Source organism: Choloepus didactylus, chromosome 1, assembly GCF_015220235.1.
Source record: "Choloepus didactylus isolate mChoDid1 chromosome 1, mChoDid1.pri, whole genome shotgun sequence".
Lineage (NCBI taxonomy): Eukaryota > Metazoa > Chordata > Mammalia > Pilosa > Megalonychidae > Choloepus > Choloepus didactylus.
The window spans coordinates 160,093,869-160,115,269 of record NC_051307.1 but is presented as its reverse complement, the minus strand read 5'-3'; the positions used below and the strand labels follow the sequence as shown (position 1 = coordinate 160,115,269).

Here is a 21,401-nt window from a genome sequence, read left to right as displayed (position 1 = left end):
GTTTAGGTTCTCAATTTCCTTATTGGTCCTCTGTCTGGTTTTTCTGTCTATAGAAAAGAGTGGTGTATTGAAGTCTTCCACTATTGTAAATGTGTCTGTTGCTCCCTTCACTTTAGCCAATGTTTTTCTCATGTACTTTGGAGCTCCTTGTTTGGGTGTGTAAACATTTATGATTGTTATTTCTTCTTGGTGAATTGTCCCTTTTTAAAATATATAGTGTCCTTCCTTGTCTCTTATGACATCTTTGTATTTAAAGTCTATTTTGTCCAATATTAGTATAGCTACCCCTTCTTTCTTTTGGTTGCAGCTTGTGTAGAACATCTTTTCCATCGTTTCACTTTTAGTCTCTTTGTTTTTGCAGGGTCTAAGATGAGTCTCTTGTAAACAACGTATTGATGGGTCATACTTCTTAATCCATTCTACCAGTCTACGTCTTTTAATTGGAGAGTTTAACCCATTCACATTCGTAGTTATTACTGTGAAGGGAGTTTTTGAACCAGCTATCTTATCCTTTGGGTTTTAGTTGTCAGATCTGTTTTTTCCCCCCTCTCCTCTTTTCCTTTATGTTTCCCTTACTAATACTGTTCAGTTGTGCACCCTTCTACAGACCTCTCTCTTCTTTCTTTTTTTCTCAGTTAGTAGAGCTCCGTTTAGTATTTCTTGCAGGGCAGGTCTCTTGTTAACAAATTCTCTCAGCATTTGTTTGCCTGTGAAAATTTTAAACTCTCCCGTCAGTTTTGAAGGAGAGCTTTGCTGGAGAAAGTTGGCTAGCAATTTTTCTTTCAGAATCTGAAATATGTTATACCACTGCCTTCTTGCCTTCATGGTACCTGCTGAGTAGTCACTAGTTAGGCTTATGTTGTTTCCCTTGTATGTGGTGAATCGGTTCTCTCTTGCTGCTTTCAGAACTTTCTCCTCTTTAGCATTTGACAATCTGATCAGTATATGTCTCAGAATGGGTGTATTTGGGTTTATACTATTTGGACTTTGTTGGGCATCTTTGATTTGCATATTTTTGTTGTTTATAAGGGTTGGGAAGTTTTCTGCAACTATGTCTTGAAACACTCTTCCTAGCCCTTTTCTCTTCTCCTTCTGGGACACCAATGATTTTTACATTTGTTCGGTTCATGTTGTCCATCATTTCCCAGAGATCCATTTAAATTTTTTGATTTTTTTCACCATTTGTTCTTTTGTGAGTTCGCATTCAATTAATTTGTCCTCAAGTTCACTTATCGTTTCTTCCACCTCTTCTAATCTGCCGTTGTGTCTCTAGTATATTTTTAATTTGATCAACAGTATTTTTATATGCATAAAATCTGTTATTTTTAATTTACTCTTTCAAATTCTTCTTTCTGTTCTTCTAGAGTCTTCTTTTTTAAAAAAATTCATCTCCCCTTCTTTTTTTAGTATTAAATTCAATTTTATTGAGATGTGTTCACATACCAGGTCATCCATGGTGTAGAATCAGCTGTTCGTAGTACCATCATATAGTTGTGCTTTCGTCACCCCAGTCTGTTTTTGAACATTTTTCTTACATCAGAAAGAGTAAGAATAAGAATAGAAAATAAAAGTAAAAAATAACACCCAAATCATACCCCCCATCCCACCCTATTTTTCATTTAGTTTTTGTCCTCAATTTTCTACTCATCCATCTATACACTGGATAAAGGGAATGCAATCTACGATGTTTTCACAATCACAATCACCCCTTGTAAGCTACATTGTTATACAATCGTCTTCAAGAGTCAAGGCTACTGGGTTGGATTTTTGATAGTTTCAGGTGTTTACTTCTAGCTATTCCAATACATTAAAACCTAAAAAGGGTTATTATATAGTGTGTAATAGTGCCCACCAGAGTAACCTCTCGATTCCATTTGAAATCTGTAGAGTCTTCTTGATGTCTTTTATGTCTTTAGCCACCTCATTGAAGTTGTTTTGAAGATTTGTGTATACTTCTTTAATTACTTCCTTCACATTTTGTGACTATTCCAGCTTTTTAACTTGTTCGTTTGGATTGTCCATGTGTTCTAGATTCTTTAAGTGCTTTGTGGTTTTTTTTGTTGGCTTCAGGACATTTGCTTATGTCTACTTATCTATTTATCTATTTGGGGATTTGTGTTCATTTTTCTTTGAATATTTGTTAAAACTCAGGTTATTTTGCGAAATGCAGGATTATTTGAGCATTTATATGTAATTAGGCAGAGCTACAGCTGGTTGGTGTGCACTTTTCCTGTCCTACCAGCACATGGTGCTCTTGAGCCACCTTTTACTCTAAAGCCAGTCTTCCTTGAACTTCTCCTGTGCGCTGGGTGTGGTCCAAACTGGGTGGGGAACCAATCAGTGCCTCAGTTCTTTGTGTGCTCTGGGTACTGCCTGCCCTGGGGCTGCGATGTAGGTGCTGTGCCATTCATCAGGGATTCGTCTCATGGCCACCCTCCAGATCAAACTTGCCCTGTTCCCTGCCTGCCATGCACTGGTTAGCCTCTGGCAGGTGGGAGTTGCTCCTGATGCCTCCGTATTGTGCCCTCTCCTATCCCTGCTTCTTGTGGTGCACACCCCAGACTTCTGTGGGGGGAGTTTAAATGCTGCCTCCCAAGTTTCCTCATGGGAGCTCCTGCTGCATGGCTGTGGAGGATCACCTCCCCAACTAACTGCCAAGGTGGGAGCACAGGAGTGGAAAGCTGCTGCTCACTCTCTTGCCTGGTGGCTGTCTTGCTGCTGCCTGGGAGCCCATCCTGGCCAAACAATCAGCCCATCCCTCAAGGTGCTGTGTTTCCACCTTTTTGTCCTTGTCCCCACCACGTACTGTAGAGGTCCCCCTATGGCCGGTTACACCCTGAAACCATGATCCTGGGTGTCCTCCCACCCTTCTCTAGTTTCTTTTACGGAGGAGAAGCCTGCTCTGCCTCACCCACTCTGCCATCTTTCCCCAGTCCCTATTTTTTGTTCCTCTTTTGTCTTTCTGTTCCTCAGACTGGATGATTTAAATGATCTTATCTTCAAGTTCACTGATTGCTTCCTCTGCCAGCTCCAATCTGCTATTGAACCCCTCTAGGGAATTTAAAATTTCTGTTCCTTGTCTTCATCTCTGTTTGGTTCCTTTTCATAATTTTCTGCCCTCTCTTGATATTGTTTTTGTGTTCATCTGTTGTTTTCCTGATTTTCTTTAGCACTTTGTCCATGTTTTCCTCTACCTCTTTGAGCATATTTAAGGCCATATTAAAAGTTTTTGTCTGGACTCACCCAAGTCTGGTCTTCCTCGTCGGTAATTTCTAGTGCTTTAATCTTCTTTGTGTGGGCTATTACTCCTGTTTCTTTGTATGCTGTGTAACCTTTTGTTGAAATCTGGATATAATGATATTTTAATGTGTTATCGCTGGACTTTATACTCTGAGGCATCCCTTCCTTAAACCTGTATCTAGCTAGTGTCATGACAGAGCTTTCCTTGGCAGCCAGGAACTAACCAAAGGAAAAAAAAAAAAGATAAAGAAAAAAGGAAACACCTTTCTGAATCTTTGCAGATTGACTTGTGTGAGGGCTCTTATTCAGGGCTTATCCATAGTATGAATTTAGAGAGTAGTTCCAGGCCAAAGTGTTGTGTCCTCCTTAATCTTTTCTGCATATGCGTCTTGTGTTGGGCATGCTTTTGTGGCAAATAGGAATTGCCTATTTACACGGATACTAATGTCCTTTCTTCCCCAGGAAGTAGTTTCCTCATGGTCCTGGGTACTGCATTGAATGTACTGTAGCCAGCAATACCTTGTCCCAGGTAGCCACAGCTTGCCTTCTCTCTCAGTGTTCTGTAGGAGAGCTCTGTGAGATGCCTTCTACATGCAGAGCAAGTTCTGGGACAGTGAGCCTATGGTGAGTATCCTGGTTCAGTCCTCAGGATGCCACCAGTCAGATTGCGATAGACGTACATGACCCCAGCATGTGCACGAGGGTTACTCTGAGCTCCCTGGTACCAGGACCAGCAAGCTGCACTCGGAGCATGAGCTGGCCAAGCTGGGAAGGGAATTGTACAGGGCTAGTCAGGGTGCCCTGAGATCCTACCAATTTTAAGTATCTTTTTTTTGATTCAACACTCGCCCTGTTTCTGCAAACCTTTAACTGTTTATTGGAGCTTTGAGAAAGATGTTTCTGCCAGTTCTTGCTGGTTGGAGCAAGCCTCTCTTGGGGGACAGAGCTCAGAAGCTTCTTACTCCACCATCTTGATTGGGGCAGAGCCCTCTGCTAGTATTTTGTTGTGGATTTTTGCCTCTAATTTCTTATGGGATATTGGGCTATAATTTTCTTTTGTGATATCTTTAACAGTCCTTGGTATTAGGATGATGCTGGCCTCATAGAATGAGTTAGGAAGTCTTCCTTTTTCAGTTTTTTGGAAGAATTAATGGAGTTGTTGTTAATTCTTTTTTTTTTTTTTTTTTTAGCTCTATTTTGAAGTGCTTTCAAACTTACAGGATAATTACAAAATTAATAGAAATCCCATACAGAGATCTCCAAATATCCCTAGATATGGATACATAGATCCACCAATTTTAACATTTTGCCACATTTCCCATATCATTTTATTTATTTATCTATCTGTTTGGGAATTTGTGTTAATTTTTCTTTGAATATTTGGTAAAACTCACCACTGAAGCCATCTATTCCTGGGAGGTTTTTGATCACTGATTCAGTCTCTTTATTTTAATTGGTTTGTTGAGCTCTTCTGTTTTCTTGGGTGTAGGTCATTTGTGGATTCTAGTACTTTGTCCGTTTTATCCAGGTTATCTAATTTGTTGGTTTACAGTTGTTCATAGTATTTTGTTATAATCCTTTTTATTTCTGAGTTGTTGGATGTCATGTCCCCCCTTTTATTTCTTACTTTTGTTATTTGTTCCTGATCAGTTACTTTTCTTTTGCTGCTTTCAGCATCTCTGGGGCTTTTTCTGTGGACTTCTCTTATTAACTTCACCTTTCAGCTTCTATATGTGTTTTATCCTCTTTTAAAGGACTCCACTAAGCGATTAAGACCCACCTTGAATCAGGTGGGTCACCTCTCAAGTGAAGTAATAGAATCAAAAGGTCCCATCTACAATAGATCTGCACCCACAGGAATGGATTAAAAGAACATGATCCTTTTTGGGGTACATAGAGCCTCCAAATTACCTAAATTATTTTTTTCAAAATTTGTGACGTTTTTGGCCATTGCCATTCTTCTAATATTCTTGGTAATAAGGAGAGTTAAAATGCCACAAAGCTCTGTATTTCTTCTGAGAATCAGATGTTTTCTTGAGTAAGTGCCCCTGTAATTATTGCTAACCTTTGATTAATTTCCAAAGTTGTTAAAAAGCTGATTTTGACAATTTTTGCCAGTGTTTTCATTAATTGTGTGAAGAAGCAGATTTTTGGAGGTCTTTACTCTACCGTTTCAGAAGTGTTCTCCCCTGCGCTAGTCCATTCACATTAAATAGATTTTTTTTAAATTTTATTTTGAAATAAATTCAAAGTTAATAGGAACAGTTGCAAAAGCAATGCAAACCCCATACACAGAACTCCAGCATACCCTGACCCCCCTCCCCCGATACCCCGATCCACCAACTTTAACATCCTGTCACATCACCATTTCTTTCTTTCCCTCCTTCCCTTCCTCCTTCCATATCTCTCTTCCATCATCTATTGCTGTCTTCTGAATATATGAGAGCAAGCTGCACACATCCTTGAACAAACACTATAATTCACATATACAGTTCTCATGAACAAGAACATTCTTTTATGCAATTCCATTAAGCGCAGCTAAGAAATTCAAGAAATTCAACATTGATACAAAGCCTACATTCTGTATTTTCTTTTCTTTTTTTTTTCTTATGTCTCAACTGTGTCCCTTTGAGCCTTCTGTCTTCATCCTCAGATCCCATCCAGGATCATCCTTGGCATTCAGTTGTCATCTATTCAGACTTTTTTTTTGTTTGTTTTCAATTGTGGAAACATATATACAGCCTAAATCTTCCCATTCCACCCGCTCCCTAGCATTCCATTAGTGGGATTAATCACATTTAGAATGTTGTAATATGTTGTAATGCTATCACCTTCTCACCTTCCATTACTAGAAATTTCCCTTCACCTCAAACAGCAACCGTACACTCATTTCTTAACTCCCCATTGCCCCTTCCCCCACTTCTCATAACCCATACTCTGCTTTTCATCTCTATGGTCATATTCTCTGATAATTTCTTTGTGTTTACTGTGGGGCTTAAATTTAACCTCTTAAATCCATAACAATCTTGTTTTTCTTTGATACCAACTTAACTTCAATAGGACCTGTAAACTATGTTCCTATACTCCTCCATTCCCCCACCTTTATAAAGTTCTTATCAAAAATTACATATTTTATATTGAGTCCAAAACCACTGATTTGTCATTAGAGTTTGTGTTTTATATAGGAAGTGAATAGTGGAGTTACAATTCAAAAATTATTGACTTCTATTTGTATTCCATTGTGGTCAGAGAATGTGCTTTGAATATGTTCAATTTTTTTTTTTTTTTTTAAATCTATTGAGGCTTGTTTTATGTCCCAGCGTATGGTCTATTCTGGAGAAAGATTCATGATCACTAGAGAAAAATGTGTGTCCTGGTGATTTGGGATGTAAGATTCTATATATGTCTGTTAAAATTCTCTCTCTCTCTCTCTCTCCTTTCTTTGTTTCTCTGTCAGTAGGGCTCCCTTTAGTATCTGAGGTAGGGCAGGTGTTTTATTGGCAAACTCTCTCAGCATTTGTTTGTCTGTGAAAAATTTAAGCTCTCCCTCAAATTTGAAGGAGAGTTTTGCTGGATAAAGTATTCTTGGTTGGAAATTTTTCTCTCAGAATTTTAAATATGCCATGCCACCGCCTTCTCGCCTCCATGGTGGCCGCTGAGTAGTCACTACTTAGTCTTATGATATTTCTTTTGTTTGTGGTGAATTGCTTTTCTCTTGCTGCTTTCAGAACTTGCTCCTTCTCTTCAGTATTTGAGAGTCTGATCAGAATATGTCTCGGAGTGGGTTTATTTGGATTTATTCTATTTGGAGTTCGCTGGGCATTTATGCTTTGTGTATTTATATTGTGTAGAAGGTTTGGGAATTTTTCCCCAACAATTTGTTTGAATACTCTTCCTAGACCTTTACCCTTCTCTTCCCCTTCTGGGACACCAATGAGTCTTAAATTTGGACGTTTTATTTTATCTTTCTATTGTATCCCTGAGATCCATTTCGATTTTTTCCATTTTTTTCTCCATTCTTTCTTTTGTTCTTTCATTTTCTGTTCTGTGGTCCTCTAGGACACTGAGTCATTGTTCAGCTTCCTCTAGTCTTGTATTATGAGTATCCAGAGTCTTTTTAATTTGGCCAACAATTTCTTTTATTTCCATAAGATCTTCTATTTTTTTAATTTACTCTTGCAATTTCTTCTTTATGCTCTTCTAGGGTCTTCTTTATGTCCTTTATATCCTGTGCCATGTTCTTCTTCATGTCCTTTATATCCTGTGCCATGCTCTCATTCTTTGATTGTAGTCCTTTGATTAATTGCGCCAAGTACTGTGTCTCTTCAGATAATTTCATTTGGGTGTTTGGAATTGGGTTCTCCATATCATCTGGTTTTATCATATGCTTTAAGATTTTCTGTTGCTTTTGGCCTCTTGGCACTTGCTTTGCTTGATAGAGTTCTTTCAAGTTGTAAAAAATACAACTTATGGAGTGTGTGTCTGGGTGGTTGGGGAGGCAGGGCTGCTTTAATAATCAAACCTCCCAGGCGTTCCCAGAGATTCAAGGCTGTTGCAAGAGTCTAAGCCTTCATTTCAGTTTTGTCCCAGACTTTCTCTGCCGCTGACCCACAAGTCGCCGGCATTGACGTAGAGTCCCTGGGTTTTCTGAGCGGTTCCCCCTTCTCAGCTGTGATCTTCCAGGACCTCTGCTGAGGGAAGGCTGTGCTACAGTCACAAGTGCGCGCCATCCCTCAAGGGAAGCCCTGGGCCACTGGGCCATGCAGGGGCGCTCCCAGCCTGATACAAAGATGGCTGAATGGGGCGACTCAACCCACCCCCCCGCTTTTCGCACAGCTCCACCTTCCCAGCTCCATGGCTCTGGGCTGTGGGTACGGCCCCGGGCAGGAGTGTCTCCAGCCTGCCGGGGAGCCGGCTGCGAGCAGCGCAGTTTCTTTCTCTTTTTGGCTCTCCCCTCTGCCCCCCGGCCCTGAGGGAATCAGCAGTGGTCTATCCTCCATGCCAGACACTGAGAGGTTGGCACAGCCCGCTCCTGCCATGCTTCCCTGCGTGGTTCTCACCGTCGTAACTGCAGCTGCTCCTGGGTTTTTTGTTTGTTTGTTTTTAAAAAGAACTAGTCCGTCTCCAAACGCCAACCCCCGGTTTGCCCACACCACAGTGTGGCCGCGGGGCTTTCAGCCAGCTTACTCACTCGTTTCAGAGTGCAGACTCCCGGTTTCACCAAGTACACGGTCCCTGTGGTTTTAGCAGACCTTGTCCACCTGGTGCATCGCTGAAACTGGTATTCTGGGTCACTTTCTGGTTTTTATCTAGTATTTTTCACAGAGGTGTTTTTTTGCTGTCTCACCTAGCCGCCATCTTAGGTTCTTCTGAATAGATTTTTGACATGGTTTTATTTACATTTGACAATTTTCCCTTTGTTTTAGTATATGTAATGTCTTTTATTCCTGTTTCTCCTCTACTGCCTCCTTTTACATTAACCAGATATTTTTATTATACTATTTTAATTTCTCTGTTGATTTTTTAAACTATGTTTTGTGACATTTTTTAATGGTTGTTCTAGAGATTAAATATATTTCTTAATTTAATTTATTATATTCTACTGCAAATTGATATGGACTTAATTTTTGTAAAAAGAGGAACTTTGCTCCAGTATAGCTCCATTTCCTCCCCCGTTTTTTCTTTAATTTTTATTTTTCTTATATGCCATAAGCCCAACAATACAGTCTTGACTTTTAAAAGACAAAACTATATTTTTGCAGCATTTTTAGTTAATCTTATACTTAAAATTTTCAGAGCTTGTAATTGTTCTGAAAAACATTGTTTAGTATTTCTTATAAGGTAGGTGTGCAAGAAATGAATTCTCCAAACTGAGCTGGAGTGAGATCTTAGCAGCCTTAAGAAGAACACCACAGTCTCCCACTGTTTTTTATCTTGTGTTTCGCCATTTCTCATGAAATTTATTTGCCTTTAGGTAATTATTTTTTTGCCTTTAGGTAATTTCCAGAGTCCTAAAATATATGTTTTTGAAAATTTTGTCCAGTTTTATTTTGGGGAAAGGATTTTCTGATGTTTCATTCTGCCATTCGTAGTAGTCTGCCCACCCTCCTTGATTTTTTTTGCAGAATACAGGTGACTTTCTATGTTGCTCTGAGCTGTGTCCCTTGATTTATAGTGACTAGACTCAAACCCAAGGCAGTTTTAAAACTACAGCTATTTCTCCTAAGCTTTTGGTGCTCGGGGGAAGAAAGTGATCGGGGATAAGGCAAGGTGTGATCGAGCCCTTTTCACCTTGCCTGGCTCCTCGAGCTCCAAAACCTTTCTTTCCCAGGAGGCATCCTGAGGCTTAGCCCTTCTGAACATCGTTATCCCTTTGGGGCCTTTCTGGTTCCTCCTATCTCCCTCTCCTGTACATGCCCTGTCTGGGTCTGCCCTGTGGAGGTGGGAAGAAGCTCAGAAGAGAGGTCAGGGCTCCGAATAAGCGTTGTGCAGTATGGCTGAGGTTTTCATTCTTTTTCCAGTCAATTTTCATGTGCATTCATGAGGCTGGGCCTGAGGTGTGCTTAGAGCTAGGGTGAAGTGGGGGGACTCTTCCTGTAGATCGTGTCCTGGTGGAGGTTTCAGGGAGCTCCTGCCAGGGAGGGGAGGTGATACAGGATATTTGCCCTAGGGAATACATACCAACCATCCTACCAGTTTTGGGGAGAAATTGCAAATATAATTCTGGAGTAAACTTTACTGATTAGGTCTCTTGCCTCCTGAACAGAATTTCTGTCAGGAACAAAGGCCAAATGTTATTTTTATGTTGCCTTTATCTTTCCACAGATAATGTCTTCAGCTCCTCTGTAACCAGATGCCTTTGCCTTTCTCTTTTGGCAGAGGAATGTCACAGCATCCGGTGTCATCCCACAGATCTCTCTGATCATGGGCCCGTGTGCAGGTGGGGCTGTCTACTCCCCGGCCTTAACAGACTTCACATTCATGGTAAAGGTAAGAATGAAGGGCCTGTTTCTAGTTCCCTTTGAGAATTGTGCAGTTCCTCATCTGCAATAAAAATAATTCCTGACCTAGATCTGATTTGTTATCTGCATTCCTGTTGGCTTTCAGCATAATGATAAGTTCTTAGCAAAGAGAAGGTGCTGGCATGAGATCTGTAGCTTGCCCTGGGGGTTCAGTTGTAGAGGGGCTTATATGTACTCGGTTGGTGGATGATTTTACTTGTTGATTTGAATTGCAAATGATTTTCATGTACTCAAAGGATCCTCTTCTCTTCCCAGACAGGTGATTGTTTACTGCATCCTATTCAAAAAGTTTATCATGGAGGGCTTTTCTATAATTTATTTTACTGGGAAGTTGTTTCTTAAGTCCTACCTTTATCTCTTTGGTTGTTTGAAGCCATTTTATTACATGTTGTCTATAAATGGTAATGGGTAAATGTGGTCTCCAACTGCATTGTGAGAGTTCCATATCTTTATTACATTTTGATGGAATGATATTTTTAAATGATTTTTTGTTAAATGAAGTCTCCTTGAGTGCATACATTGGTTATTACCCTTAATTTGATACTATACATATATATATTTAACACTTTTATTCACACACCTATAATCCATCCTGAGTGTATAATCAGTGGTTCTTGGTATAATCATATAATTATGCATTCACCACTACAGTCAATATGAGAATATTCTCATTTCTTCCAAAGACAAAAAAATCCCATATCCCTTATGTCATCCTGTTACTGACATTTAGCTTTGGTATAGTGCCTTTGTTACAATTAATGAAAGAATATTACAGTTTACAGTTAACTATGGACCTTAGTTTACATTAATTGTATTTTTTCCCATATAATACCCTATTATTAACACCATGTAATAATGGCATATGTTTGTTCTAGTTCATATAAGAACTCATATTTATACAGTTAACCACCATCATTGCCCACTCTGGTTTTGCTAAGTTATACAGTCCCAGTTTTTATCCTCTAGCTTTCCTTCTGGTGCCATACATGCCTCTTTCAACCATATTCACACTCAGCTTTGTTTGTTATACTTACTATACTGTGCTACCATCATACAGTATTGTGCTATCCATTTCTGAACTTTACAATCAATCTTGTTAAACATTCTATACTCCTTAAGCATCAAATGCCCAATCTCTACCCTCTTTCTATCTCCTGATAGCCTCTATTCTCAAATTTAACCCTCAGACTTTGCTCATTATAGTTCTCTCATGTTAGTGAGACCATATAGTATTTGTCCTTTTGTTTCTGGCTAATTTTGCTCAACGTAACGTCCTCAAGGTTCTTCCACATTGTTGCAGACATCATGACTTTATTCCATCTTCCAGTGGCATAATATTCCATCATAATTATATACCACAGTTTGTTTATTCACTCATCAGTTGATGGACGTTTGGGCTGTTTCCATCTATTGGCAATCATGAATAATACTGCTATAAACATCAGTATGGAAATGATATATTTTTTAAAGCAGTCTCTTCCTCTTAAAAGTTTTTAATAAAAATGAGCGGCTAATCGAGTTTTCATGCTCAGGACTGGCTGAATTTGCGCGCCTGCCAGAAAGCAGCAGGAGACGGAGACTTCTGTGAGAAATGAAGAGGATGGTAGCCTTCAAACACCCCACACTCAACCATTTTAAGTAAATTACTTGCAGTTTTCCAAAGTTACCAAGCTTCCTCCTGTATTACTGTTGCACATTGTGAAAAACTTGTACCAGACAATTTGAAACAGTTACTCCTCCAGGAAAGTAGGTAGAAAGCCAGGAACTGCGTGGACTGGACACCACAGAGCAATCTGACTTTGGGCATACTTCATACAACACTCATGAAAACGTGGAACTGCTGAGATCAGCGAAATCTACTGGGAGCCTCCCTACACAGCCCAGCAGCCCAGAACTGCCCTGGGGGGACGGCATTCACCGGTGACATAGCACAGCCATCCCTCAACAGAGGACCCGGGGTGCACGGCCTGGAAGAGGGGCCCACTTGCAAGTCTCAGGAGCCATACGCCAATACCAAGGACTTGTGGGTCAGTGGCAGAGACAAACTGTGGCAGGACTGAACTGAAGGATTAGACTATTGCAGCAGCTTTAAAACTCTAGGATCACCAGGGAGATTTGATTGTTAGAGCCACCCCCCCCCTCCCTGACTGCCCAGAAACACACCCCATACACAGGGCAGGCAACACCAACTACACACGCAAGCTTGGTACACCAATTAGACCCCACAAGACTCACTCCCCCACTCACCAAAAAGGCTGAGCAGGGGAGAACTGGCTTGTGGAGAACAGGTGGTTCGTGGACGCCACCTGCTGGTTAGTTAGAGAAAGTGTACTCCTTGAAGCTGTAGATCTGATAAATTAGAGATAAGGACTTCAATTGGTCTACAAATCCTAAAAGAACCCTATCAAGTTCAGCAAATGCCACGAGGCCAAAAACAACAGAAAATTATAAAGCATATGAAAAAACCAGACGATATGGATAACCCAAGCCCAAGCACCCAAATCAAAACATCAGAAGAGACACAGCACGTAGAGCAGCTACTCAAAGAACTAAAGATGAACAATGAGACCATAGTACGGGAGATAAAGGAAATCAAGAAGACCCTAGAAGAGCATAAAGAAGACATTGCAAGACTAAATAAAAAAATGGATGATCTTATGGAAATTAAAGAAACTGTTGACCAAATTAAAAAGATTCTGGACACTCATAGTACAAGACTAGAGGAAGTTGAACAACGAATCAGTGACCTCGAAGATGACAGAATGGAAAATGAAAGCATAAAAGAAAGAATGGGGAAAAAAATTGAAAAAATCGAAATGGACCTCAGGGATATGATAGATAATATGAAACGTCCAAATATAAGACTCATTGGTGTCCCAGAAGGGGAAGAAAAGGGTAAAGGTCTAGGAAGAGTATTCAAAGAAATTGTTGGGGAAAACTTCCCAAATCTTCTAAACAACATAAATACACAAATCATAAATGCTCAGCGAACTCCAAATAGAATAAATCCAAAAAAACCCACTCCGAGACATATACTGATCACACTATCAAACACAGAAGAGAAGGAGCAAGTTCTGAAAGCAGCAAGAGAAAAGCAATTCACCACATACAAAGGAAACAGCATAAGACTAAGTAGTGACTACTCAGCAGCCACCATGGAGGCTAGAAGGCAGTGGCACGATATATTTAAAATTCTGAGTGAGAAAAATTTCCAGCCAAGAATACTTTATCCAGCAAAGCTCTCCTTCAAATTCGAGGGAGAGCTTAAATTTTTCACAGACAAACAAATGCTGAGAGAATTTGCTAACAAGAGACCTGCCCTACTGGAGATACTCAAGGGAGCCCTACAGACAGAGAAACAAAGAAAGGACAGAGAGACTTGGAGAAAGGTTCAGTACTAAAGAGATTCGGTATGGGTACAATAAAGGATATTAATAGACAGAGGGGAAAAATATGACAAACATAAACCAAAGGATAAGATGGCTGATTCAAGAAATGCCTTCACGGTTATAACGTTGAATGTAAATGGATTAAACTCCCCAATTAAAAGATATAGATTCACAGAATGGATCAAAAAAAATGAACCATCAATATGTTGCATAGAAGAGACTCATCTTAGACACAGGGCCACAAAGAAACTGAAAGGGAAAGGATGGAAAACAATATTTCATGCAAGCTACAGCCAAAAGAAAGCAGGTGTAGCAATATTAATCTCAGATAAAATAGACTTCAAATGCAGGGATGTTTTGAGAGACAAAGAAGGCCACTACGTACTAATAAAAGGGGCAATTCAGCAAGAAGAAATAACAATCGTAAATGTCTATGCACCCAACCAAGGTGCCACAAAATACATGAGAGAAACACTGGCAAAACTAAAGGAAGCAATTGATGTTTCCACAATAATTGTGGGAGACTTCAACGCATCACTCTCTCCTATAGATAGATCAACCAGACAGAAGACCAATAAGGAAATTGAAAACCTAAACAATCTGATAAATGAATTAGATTTAACAGACATCTACAAGACATTACATCCCAAATCACCAGGATACACATACTTTTCTAGTGCTCATGGAACTTTCTCCAGAATAGATCATATGCTGGGACATAAAACAAGCCTCAATAAATTTAAAAAGATTGAAATTATTCAAAGCACATTCTCTGACCACAATGGAATACAATTAGAAGTCAATAACCATCAGAGACTTAGAAAATTCACAAATACCTGGAGGTTAAACAACACACTCCTAAACAATCAGTGGGTTAAAGAAGAAATAGCAAGAGAAATTGCTAAATATATAGAGACGAATGAAAATGAGAACACAACATACCAAAACCTATGGGATGCAGCAAAAGCAGTGCTAAGGGGGAAATTTATAGCACTAAACGCATATATTAAAAAGGAAGAAAGAGCCAAAATCAAAGAACTAATGGATCAACTGAAGAAGCTAGAAAATGAACAGCAAACCAATCCTAAACCAAGTAGAAGAAAAGAAATAACAAGGATTAAAGCAGAAATAAATGACATAGAGAACAAAAAAAACAATAGAGAGGATAAATATCACCAAAAGTTGGTTCTTTGAGAAGATCAACAAGATTGACAAGCCCCTAGCTAGACTGACAAAATCAAAAAGAGAGAAGACCCATATAAACAAAATAATGAATGAAAAAGGTGACATAACTGCAGATCCTGAAGAAATTAAAAAAATTATAAGAGGATACTATGAACAACTGTATGGCAACAAACTGGATAATGTAGAGGAAATGGACAATTTCCTGGAAACATATGAACAACCTAGACTGACCAGAGAAGAAATAGAAGACCTCAACGAACCCATCACAAGCAAAGAGATCCAATCAGTCATCAAAAATCTTCCCACAAATAAATGCCCAGGGCCAGATGGCTTCACAGGGGAATTCTACCAAACTTTCCAGAAAGAACTGACACCAATCTTACTCAAACTCTTTCAAAACACTGAAGAAAATGGAACACTACCTAACTCATTTTATGAAGCTAACATCAATCTAATACCAAAACCAGGCAAAGATGTTACAAAAAAGGAAAACTGCCGGCCAATCTCCCTAATGAATATAGATGCAAAAATCCTCAACAAAATACTTGCAAATCGAATCCAAAGACACATTAAAAAAATCATACACCATGACCAAGTGGGGTTTATTCCAGGCATGCAAGGATGGTTCAACATAAGAAAATCAATCAACGTATTACAACACATTAACAAGTCAAAAGGGAAAAATCAATTGATCATCTCAATAGATGCTGAAAAAGCATTTGACAAAATCCAACATCCGTTTTTGATAAAAACACTTCGAAAGGTAGGAATTGAAGGAAACTTCCTCAACATGATAAAGAGCATATATGAAAAACCCACAGCCAGCATAGTACTCAATGGAGAGAGACTGAAAGCCTTCCCTCTAAGATCAGGAACAAGACAAGGATGCCCGCTATCACCACTGTTATTCAACATTGTGCTGGAAGTGCTAGCCAGGGCAATCCGGCAAGACAAAGAAATAAAAGGCATCCAAATTGGAAAAGAAGAAGTAAAACTGTCATTGTTTGCAGATGATATGATCTTATATCTAGAAAACCCTGAGAAATCGATGATACAGCTACTAGAGCTAATAAACAAATTTAGCAAAGTAGCAGGATACAAGGTTAATGCACATAAGTCAGTAATGTTTCTATATGCTAGAAATGAACAAACTGAAGAGACACTCAAGAAAAAGATACCATTTTCAATAGCAACTAAAAAAATCAAGTACCTAGGAATAAACTTAACCAAAGATGTAAAAGACCTATACAAAGAAAACTACATAACTCTACTAAAAGAAATAGAAGGGGACCTTAAAAGATGGAAAAATATTCCATGTTCATGGATAGGAAGACTAAATGTCATTAAGATGTCAATTCTACCCAAACTCATCTACAGATTCAATGCAATCCCAATCAAAATTCCAACAACCTACTTTGCAGACTTGGAAAAGCTAGTTATCAAATTTATTTGGAAAGGGAAGATGCCTCGAATTGCTAAAGACACTCTGAAAAAGAAAAACGAAGTGGGAGGACTTACACTCCCTGACTTTGAAGCTTATTATAAAGCCACAGTTACCAAAACAGCATGGTACTGGCACAAAGATAGACATATAGATCAATGGAATCGAATTGAGAATTCGGAGACAGACCCTCAGATCTATGGCCGACTGATCTTTGATAAGGCCCCCAAAGTCACTGAACTGAGTCATAATGGTCTTTTCAACAAATGGGGCTGGGAGAGTTGGCTATCCATATCCAAAAGAATGAAAGAGGACCCCTACCTCACACCCTACACAAAAATTAACTCAAAATGGACCAAAGATCTCAATATAAAAGAAAGTACCATAAAACTCCTAGAAGATAATGTAGGAAAACATCTTCAAGACCTTGTATTAGGCGGCCACTTCCTAGACTTTACACCCAAAGCACAAGCAACAAAAGATAAAATAGATAAATGGGAACTCCTCAAGCTTAGAAGTTTCTGCACCTCAAAGGAATTTCTCAAAAAGGTAAAGAGGCAGCCAACTCAATGGGAAAAAATTTTTGGAAACCATGTATCTGACAAAAGACTGATATCTTGCATATATAAAGAAATCCTACAACTGAATGACAATAGTACAGTCGGCCCAATTATAAAATGGGCAAAAGATATGAAAAGACAGTTCTCTGAAGAGGAAATACAAATGGCCAAGAAACACATGAAAAAATGTTCAGCTTCACTAGCTATTAGAGAGATGCAAATTAAGACCACAATGAGATACCATCTAACACTGGTTAGAATGGCTGCCATTAAACAAACAGGAAACTACAAATCCTGGAGGGGATGTGGAGAAATTGGAACTCTTATTCATTGTTGGTGGGACTGTATAATGGTTCAGCCACTCTGGAAGTCAGTCTGGCAGTTCCTTAGAAAACTAGATATAGAGTTACCATTCGACCCTGCGATTGCACTTCTCGGTATATACCCGGAAGATCGGAAAGCAGTGACACGAACAGATATCTGCACGCCAATGTTCATAGCAGCATTATTCACAATTGCCAAAAGATGGAAACAACCCAAATGTCCTTCAACAGATGAGTGGATAAATAAAATGTGGTATATACACACGATGGAATACTACGCGGCAGTAAGAAGGAACGATCTCGTGAAACATATGACAACATGGATGAACCTTGAAGACATAATGCTAAGCGAAATAAGTCAGGCACAAAAAGAGAAATATTATATGCTACCACTAATGTGAACTTTGAAAAATATAAAACAAATGGCTTATAATGTAGAATGTAGGGGAACTAGCAATAGAGAGCAATTAAGGAAGGGGGAACAATAATCCAAGAAGAACAGATAAGCTATTTAACGTTCTGGGGATGCCCAGGAATGACTATGGTCTGTTAATTTCTGATGGATATAGTAGGAGCAAGTTCACAGAAATGTTGCTATATTAGGTAACTTTCTTGGGGTAAAGTAGGAACATGTTGGAAGTTAAGCAGATATCTTAGGTTAGTTGTCTTTTTCTTACTCCCTTGTTATGGTCTCTTTAAAATGTTCTTTTATTGTGTGTTTGTTTTCTTTTTAACTTTTTTTTCATACAGTTGATTTAAAAAAGAAGGGAAAGTTAAAAAAAAAAAAAAAAACAAGGAAAAAAAAAAAAAAGATGCAGTGCCCCCTTGAAGAGCCTGTGGAGAATGCAGGGGTATTGGCCTACCCCACCTCCATGGTTGCTAACATGACCACAGACATAGGGGACTGGTGGTTTGATGGGTTGAGCCCTCTACCACAGGTTTTACCCTTGGGAAGACGGTTGCTGCAAAGGAGAGGCTAGGCCTCCCTATGGTTGTGCCTAAGAGCCTCCTCCCGAATGCCTCTTTGTTGCTCAGATGTGGCCCTGTCTCTCTAGCTAAGCCAACTTGAAAGGTGAAATCACTGCCCTCCCCCCTACGTGGGATCAGACAGCCAGGGAAGTGAATCTCCCTGGCAACGTGGAATATGACTCCCGGGGAGGAATGTAGACCTGGCATCGTGGGACGGAGAACATCTTCTTGACCAAAAGGGGGATGTGAAAGGAAATGAAATAAGCTTCAGTGGCAGAGAGAATCCAAAAGGAGCCGAGAGGTCACTCTGGTGGGCACTCTTACGCACACTTTAGACAACCCTTTTTAGGTTCTAAAGAATTGGGGTAGCTGGTGGTGGATACCTGAAACTATCAAACTACAACCCAGAACCCATGAATCTCGAAGACAGTTGTATAAAAATGTAGCTTATGAGGGGTGACAAGGGGATTGGGAAAGCCATAAGGACCACACTCCACTTTGTCTAGTTTATGGATGGATGAGTAGAAAAATAGGGGAAGGAAACAAACAGACAAAGGTACCCAGTGTTCTTTTTTACATCAATTGCTCTTTTTCACTCTAATTATTATTCTTGTTATTCTTGTGTGTGTGCTAATGAAGGTGTCAGGGATTGATTTGGGTGATGAATGTACAACTATGTAATGGTACTGTGAACAATCGAAAGTACGATTTGTTTTGTATGACTGCGTGGTATATGAATATATCTCAGTAAAATGAAGATTAAAAAAAAAAATGAGCTATAAATACCAATATAGAAAAGTTGGGCAGAAAAGTAAAGATAATCATCCAATATGAGGAGAACAGTGCTCTCATACACTGCTGGAGGGATGTAAATGGGAATAAATTTTTTTCTCAAGGGCAGTTTGGCAGTAGGAATTCAAAAGTTTAGAAATCTGTTCTGTTCTCAAGAATCAATCTTAAACAAAGGATTAAGGTGCCCAAGGATTTATGTAAAGGATATTCACCATGGCATTGTTGACAAGAGTGACAGATTTAAGGAAACTTAAACATTCAACAAGGATGGGTTTTAAAAATTAATATGACCACGTCTTTTACTTCCTGGACAAAATAGAATTCCTTGAGCTTTGCCCAGTAAATGCACACAAACACACCTACCTGGTGCTATCCCAGGCCTCTCCGATTGTAAATGGATCAGTTTCTCTGGCTCAGACCATCCTTTCCTCCTCCCCACATGCCTGTGCATTGCTGGATACAATTCTTCATATCTTCTCAGGGGTTTCTGCAGTCAGTTCTCTCTTTTCTCTTTATTATCTTTATTCTCTCTGTTGGTGCTGGATCTTCCCATAAGAACTTAACCATGTGTGGTCTCTCCTATCTTCAAAATGAAAACATAAGCCCTCCCCTAGTCTGTATCCCCCTCTAGCTGTTTCTATTTCTATCCTCCCATCTTCTCCTTAACATATTTCAATTAGGCTCTGTCCCCTGGTCCATCAAGTCTGTTTTTCTAAGCTTATAATTTGCTTCCATGATACTGTACAGTAAATGCAGTTTATTTCTCATCTTCAGTCTTTCAGAAACTTTCTTTTTCCTTGGTTTCCTTGATGCCACACTGCCAATTTTCCTCTCACATCTCTGGCCATACTTGCTTGGTGTCCAATGACAGTTCACCCTATTCCTCTAAATGCCAGAGTTGATCCCAGACTTCTTTATCTTTTCATTCTGTATTCTCATCTCCATCTGCTGAGTTTCTGTTTACCATCTTTATTTTGGTGACACCTCTTTCTCTCTTGTTCCTCACAGCTAATCATCAAGCTGTATGAATTCTACATTTTAAGTATTCCATGTGTTTAATGAAAGTACAAGAAAAATACTTCCTTTATCTTCATGTTCACTGATTCTTTCTTCTGCCAGCTCCAGTCTGCTATTGAACCTTTCTTGGGAATTTCTGATTTCTATTAATGTGATTTTCAACTCTGCTTAAGATCCATCTGTCTATTGATGTTCTCTTTGAGTTCATCTGTTGTTTTTCCAATTTCTGGTAGTTCTTTGTCCATGTTTTCCTTTTGTTCTTTGACCATATTTAGGACCATTGATTAAAAGTCTTTACCTGGTATGCCCAGGGTCTGCCTCCTCATTGATGGTTTCTATTGCTTTCATCTTCTCCTTTGCCTGGGCTACCATTTATAGTATCTTTGTATGTTTTGTAACCTTTCTGAAACCTGAACATTTTAATATTTTAATGTGTTATTGCTGGAATTTAGAGTCTGAGGCATCTGTTTCTTAAGATTGTATCCAGCTATTGTTATGACAGAGCTTTTTGCGATTGCCAGGAGCTAACAAAAAGAAAAAAAGAAAACACCTTTCCCAGTCTTTGGAGATTGGCCTGTGTGAGTCCTCTTCTTCAGAACTTATCTATACATTGAGTTTAGAGAATAGTTCCAGGCCAAAGCCTAGAGACCACCCTAATCCTTTCTGTGCATGAGTCTTGTCTTGGGCATTCGCTGTGACCCTTGACATTATTTTTGACTCCCCCCTCCCTCCCACCCCCTTATTAGAGAAGTTGAAGGTTTACGGACAAATTATACATTAAACTCAGAGTTCCCATATACCATTCTATTATTAACACCTTGCATTAATGTGGTATATTTGTTAAAATTCATGTAAGAACATACCATATTTATATTGTATTATTAATTATAGTCCATCTTTACGATATGTTTCACTCTTTGTGTTGTGCAGTCCTATGTTTTTTTTTTAATTTTTTTCCTAGTAATATATACATATATATGACCTAAAATTTCCCCTTTTAATCACATTCACATATATAATTCAGTGCTGTTAATTATATTCACAGTGTTCTGCTACCATCACCACAATTCATTACCAAAACTTTATGATTAACTTAAATAGAAACTCTGTATGATTTAAGCCTTAACTCCTTATTTTTTGCCCCCACCCAGATTTCTGGTAACCTATATTCTAGTTTCTGACTCTGTGAGTTTGCTTATTCTAATTAGTTCACATCAGTGAGGTAATACAATATTTGTCATTTTGTGACTGGCTTATTTCACTCAGCATGATGTCTTCAAGACTCATCCACGTTGTCATGTGTATCTGAACTTCATTCCTTTTTACAGCTGAATAATATTTTCTTGTATGAATATACTACATTTTAGTTATCTGTTCATTGGTTGATGGACACTTGGGTTGCTTCCACCTTTTAGTAATTGTGAATAACACTGCTATAAACATCAGTGCACTAATATCTGTTG

At 39.0% G+C, this 21,401-nt stretch overlaps 1 protein-coding gene across 1 annotated transcript in view; it reads left to right on the top strand.

Annotated features, from left to right (window-relative positions):
- Positions 1-21,401, top strand: part of PCCB (propionyl-CoA carboxylase subunit beta) — a 130,461-nt gene that overhangs the window by 23,532 nt on the left and 85,528 nt on the right. Inside the window, exon 6 of the mRNA XM_037844497.1 lies at positions 10,120-10,230. Coding sequence (XP_037700425.1) covers positions 10,120-10,230 — 111 coding nt within the window. The remainder of the gene's footprint in view (positions 1-10,119; positions 10,231-21,401) is intronic.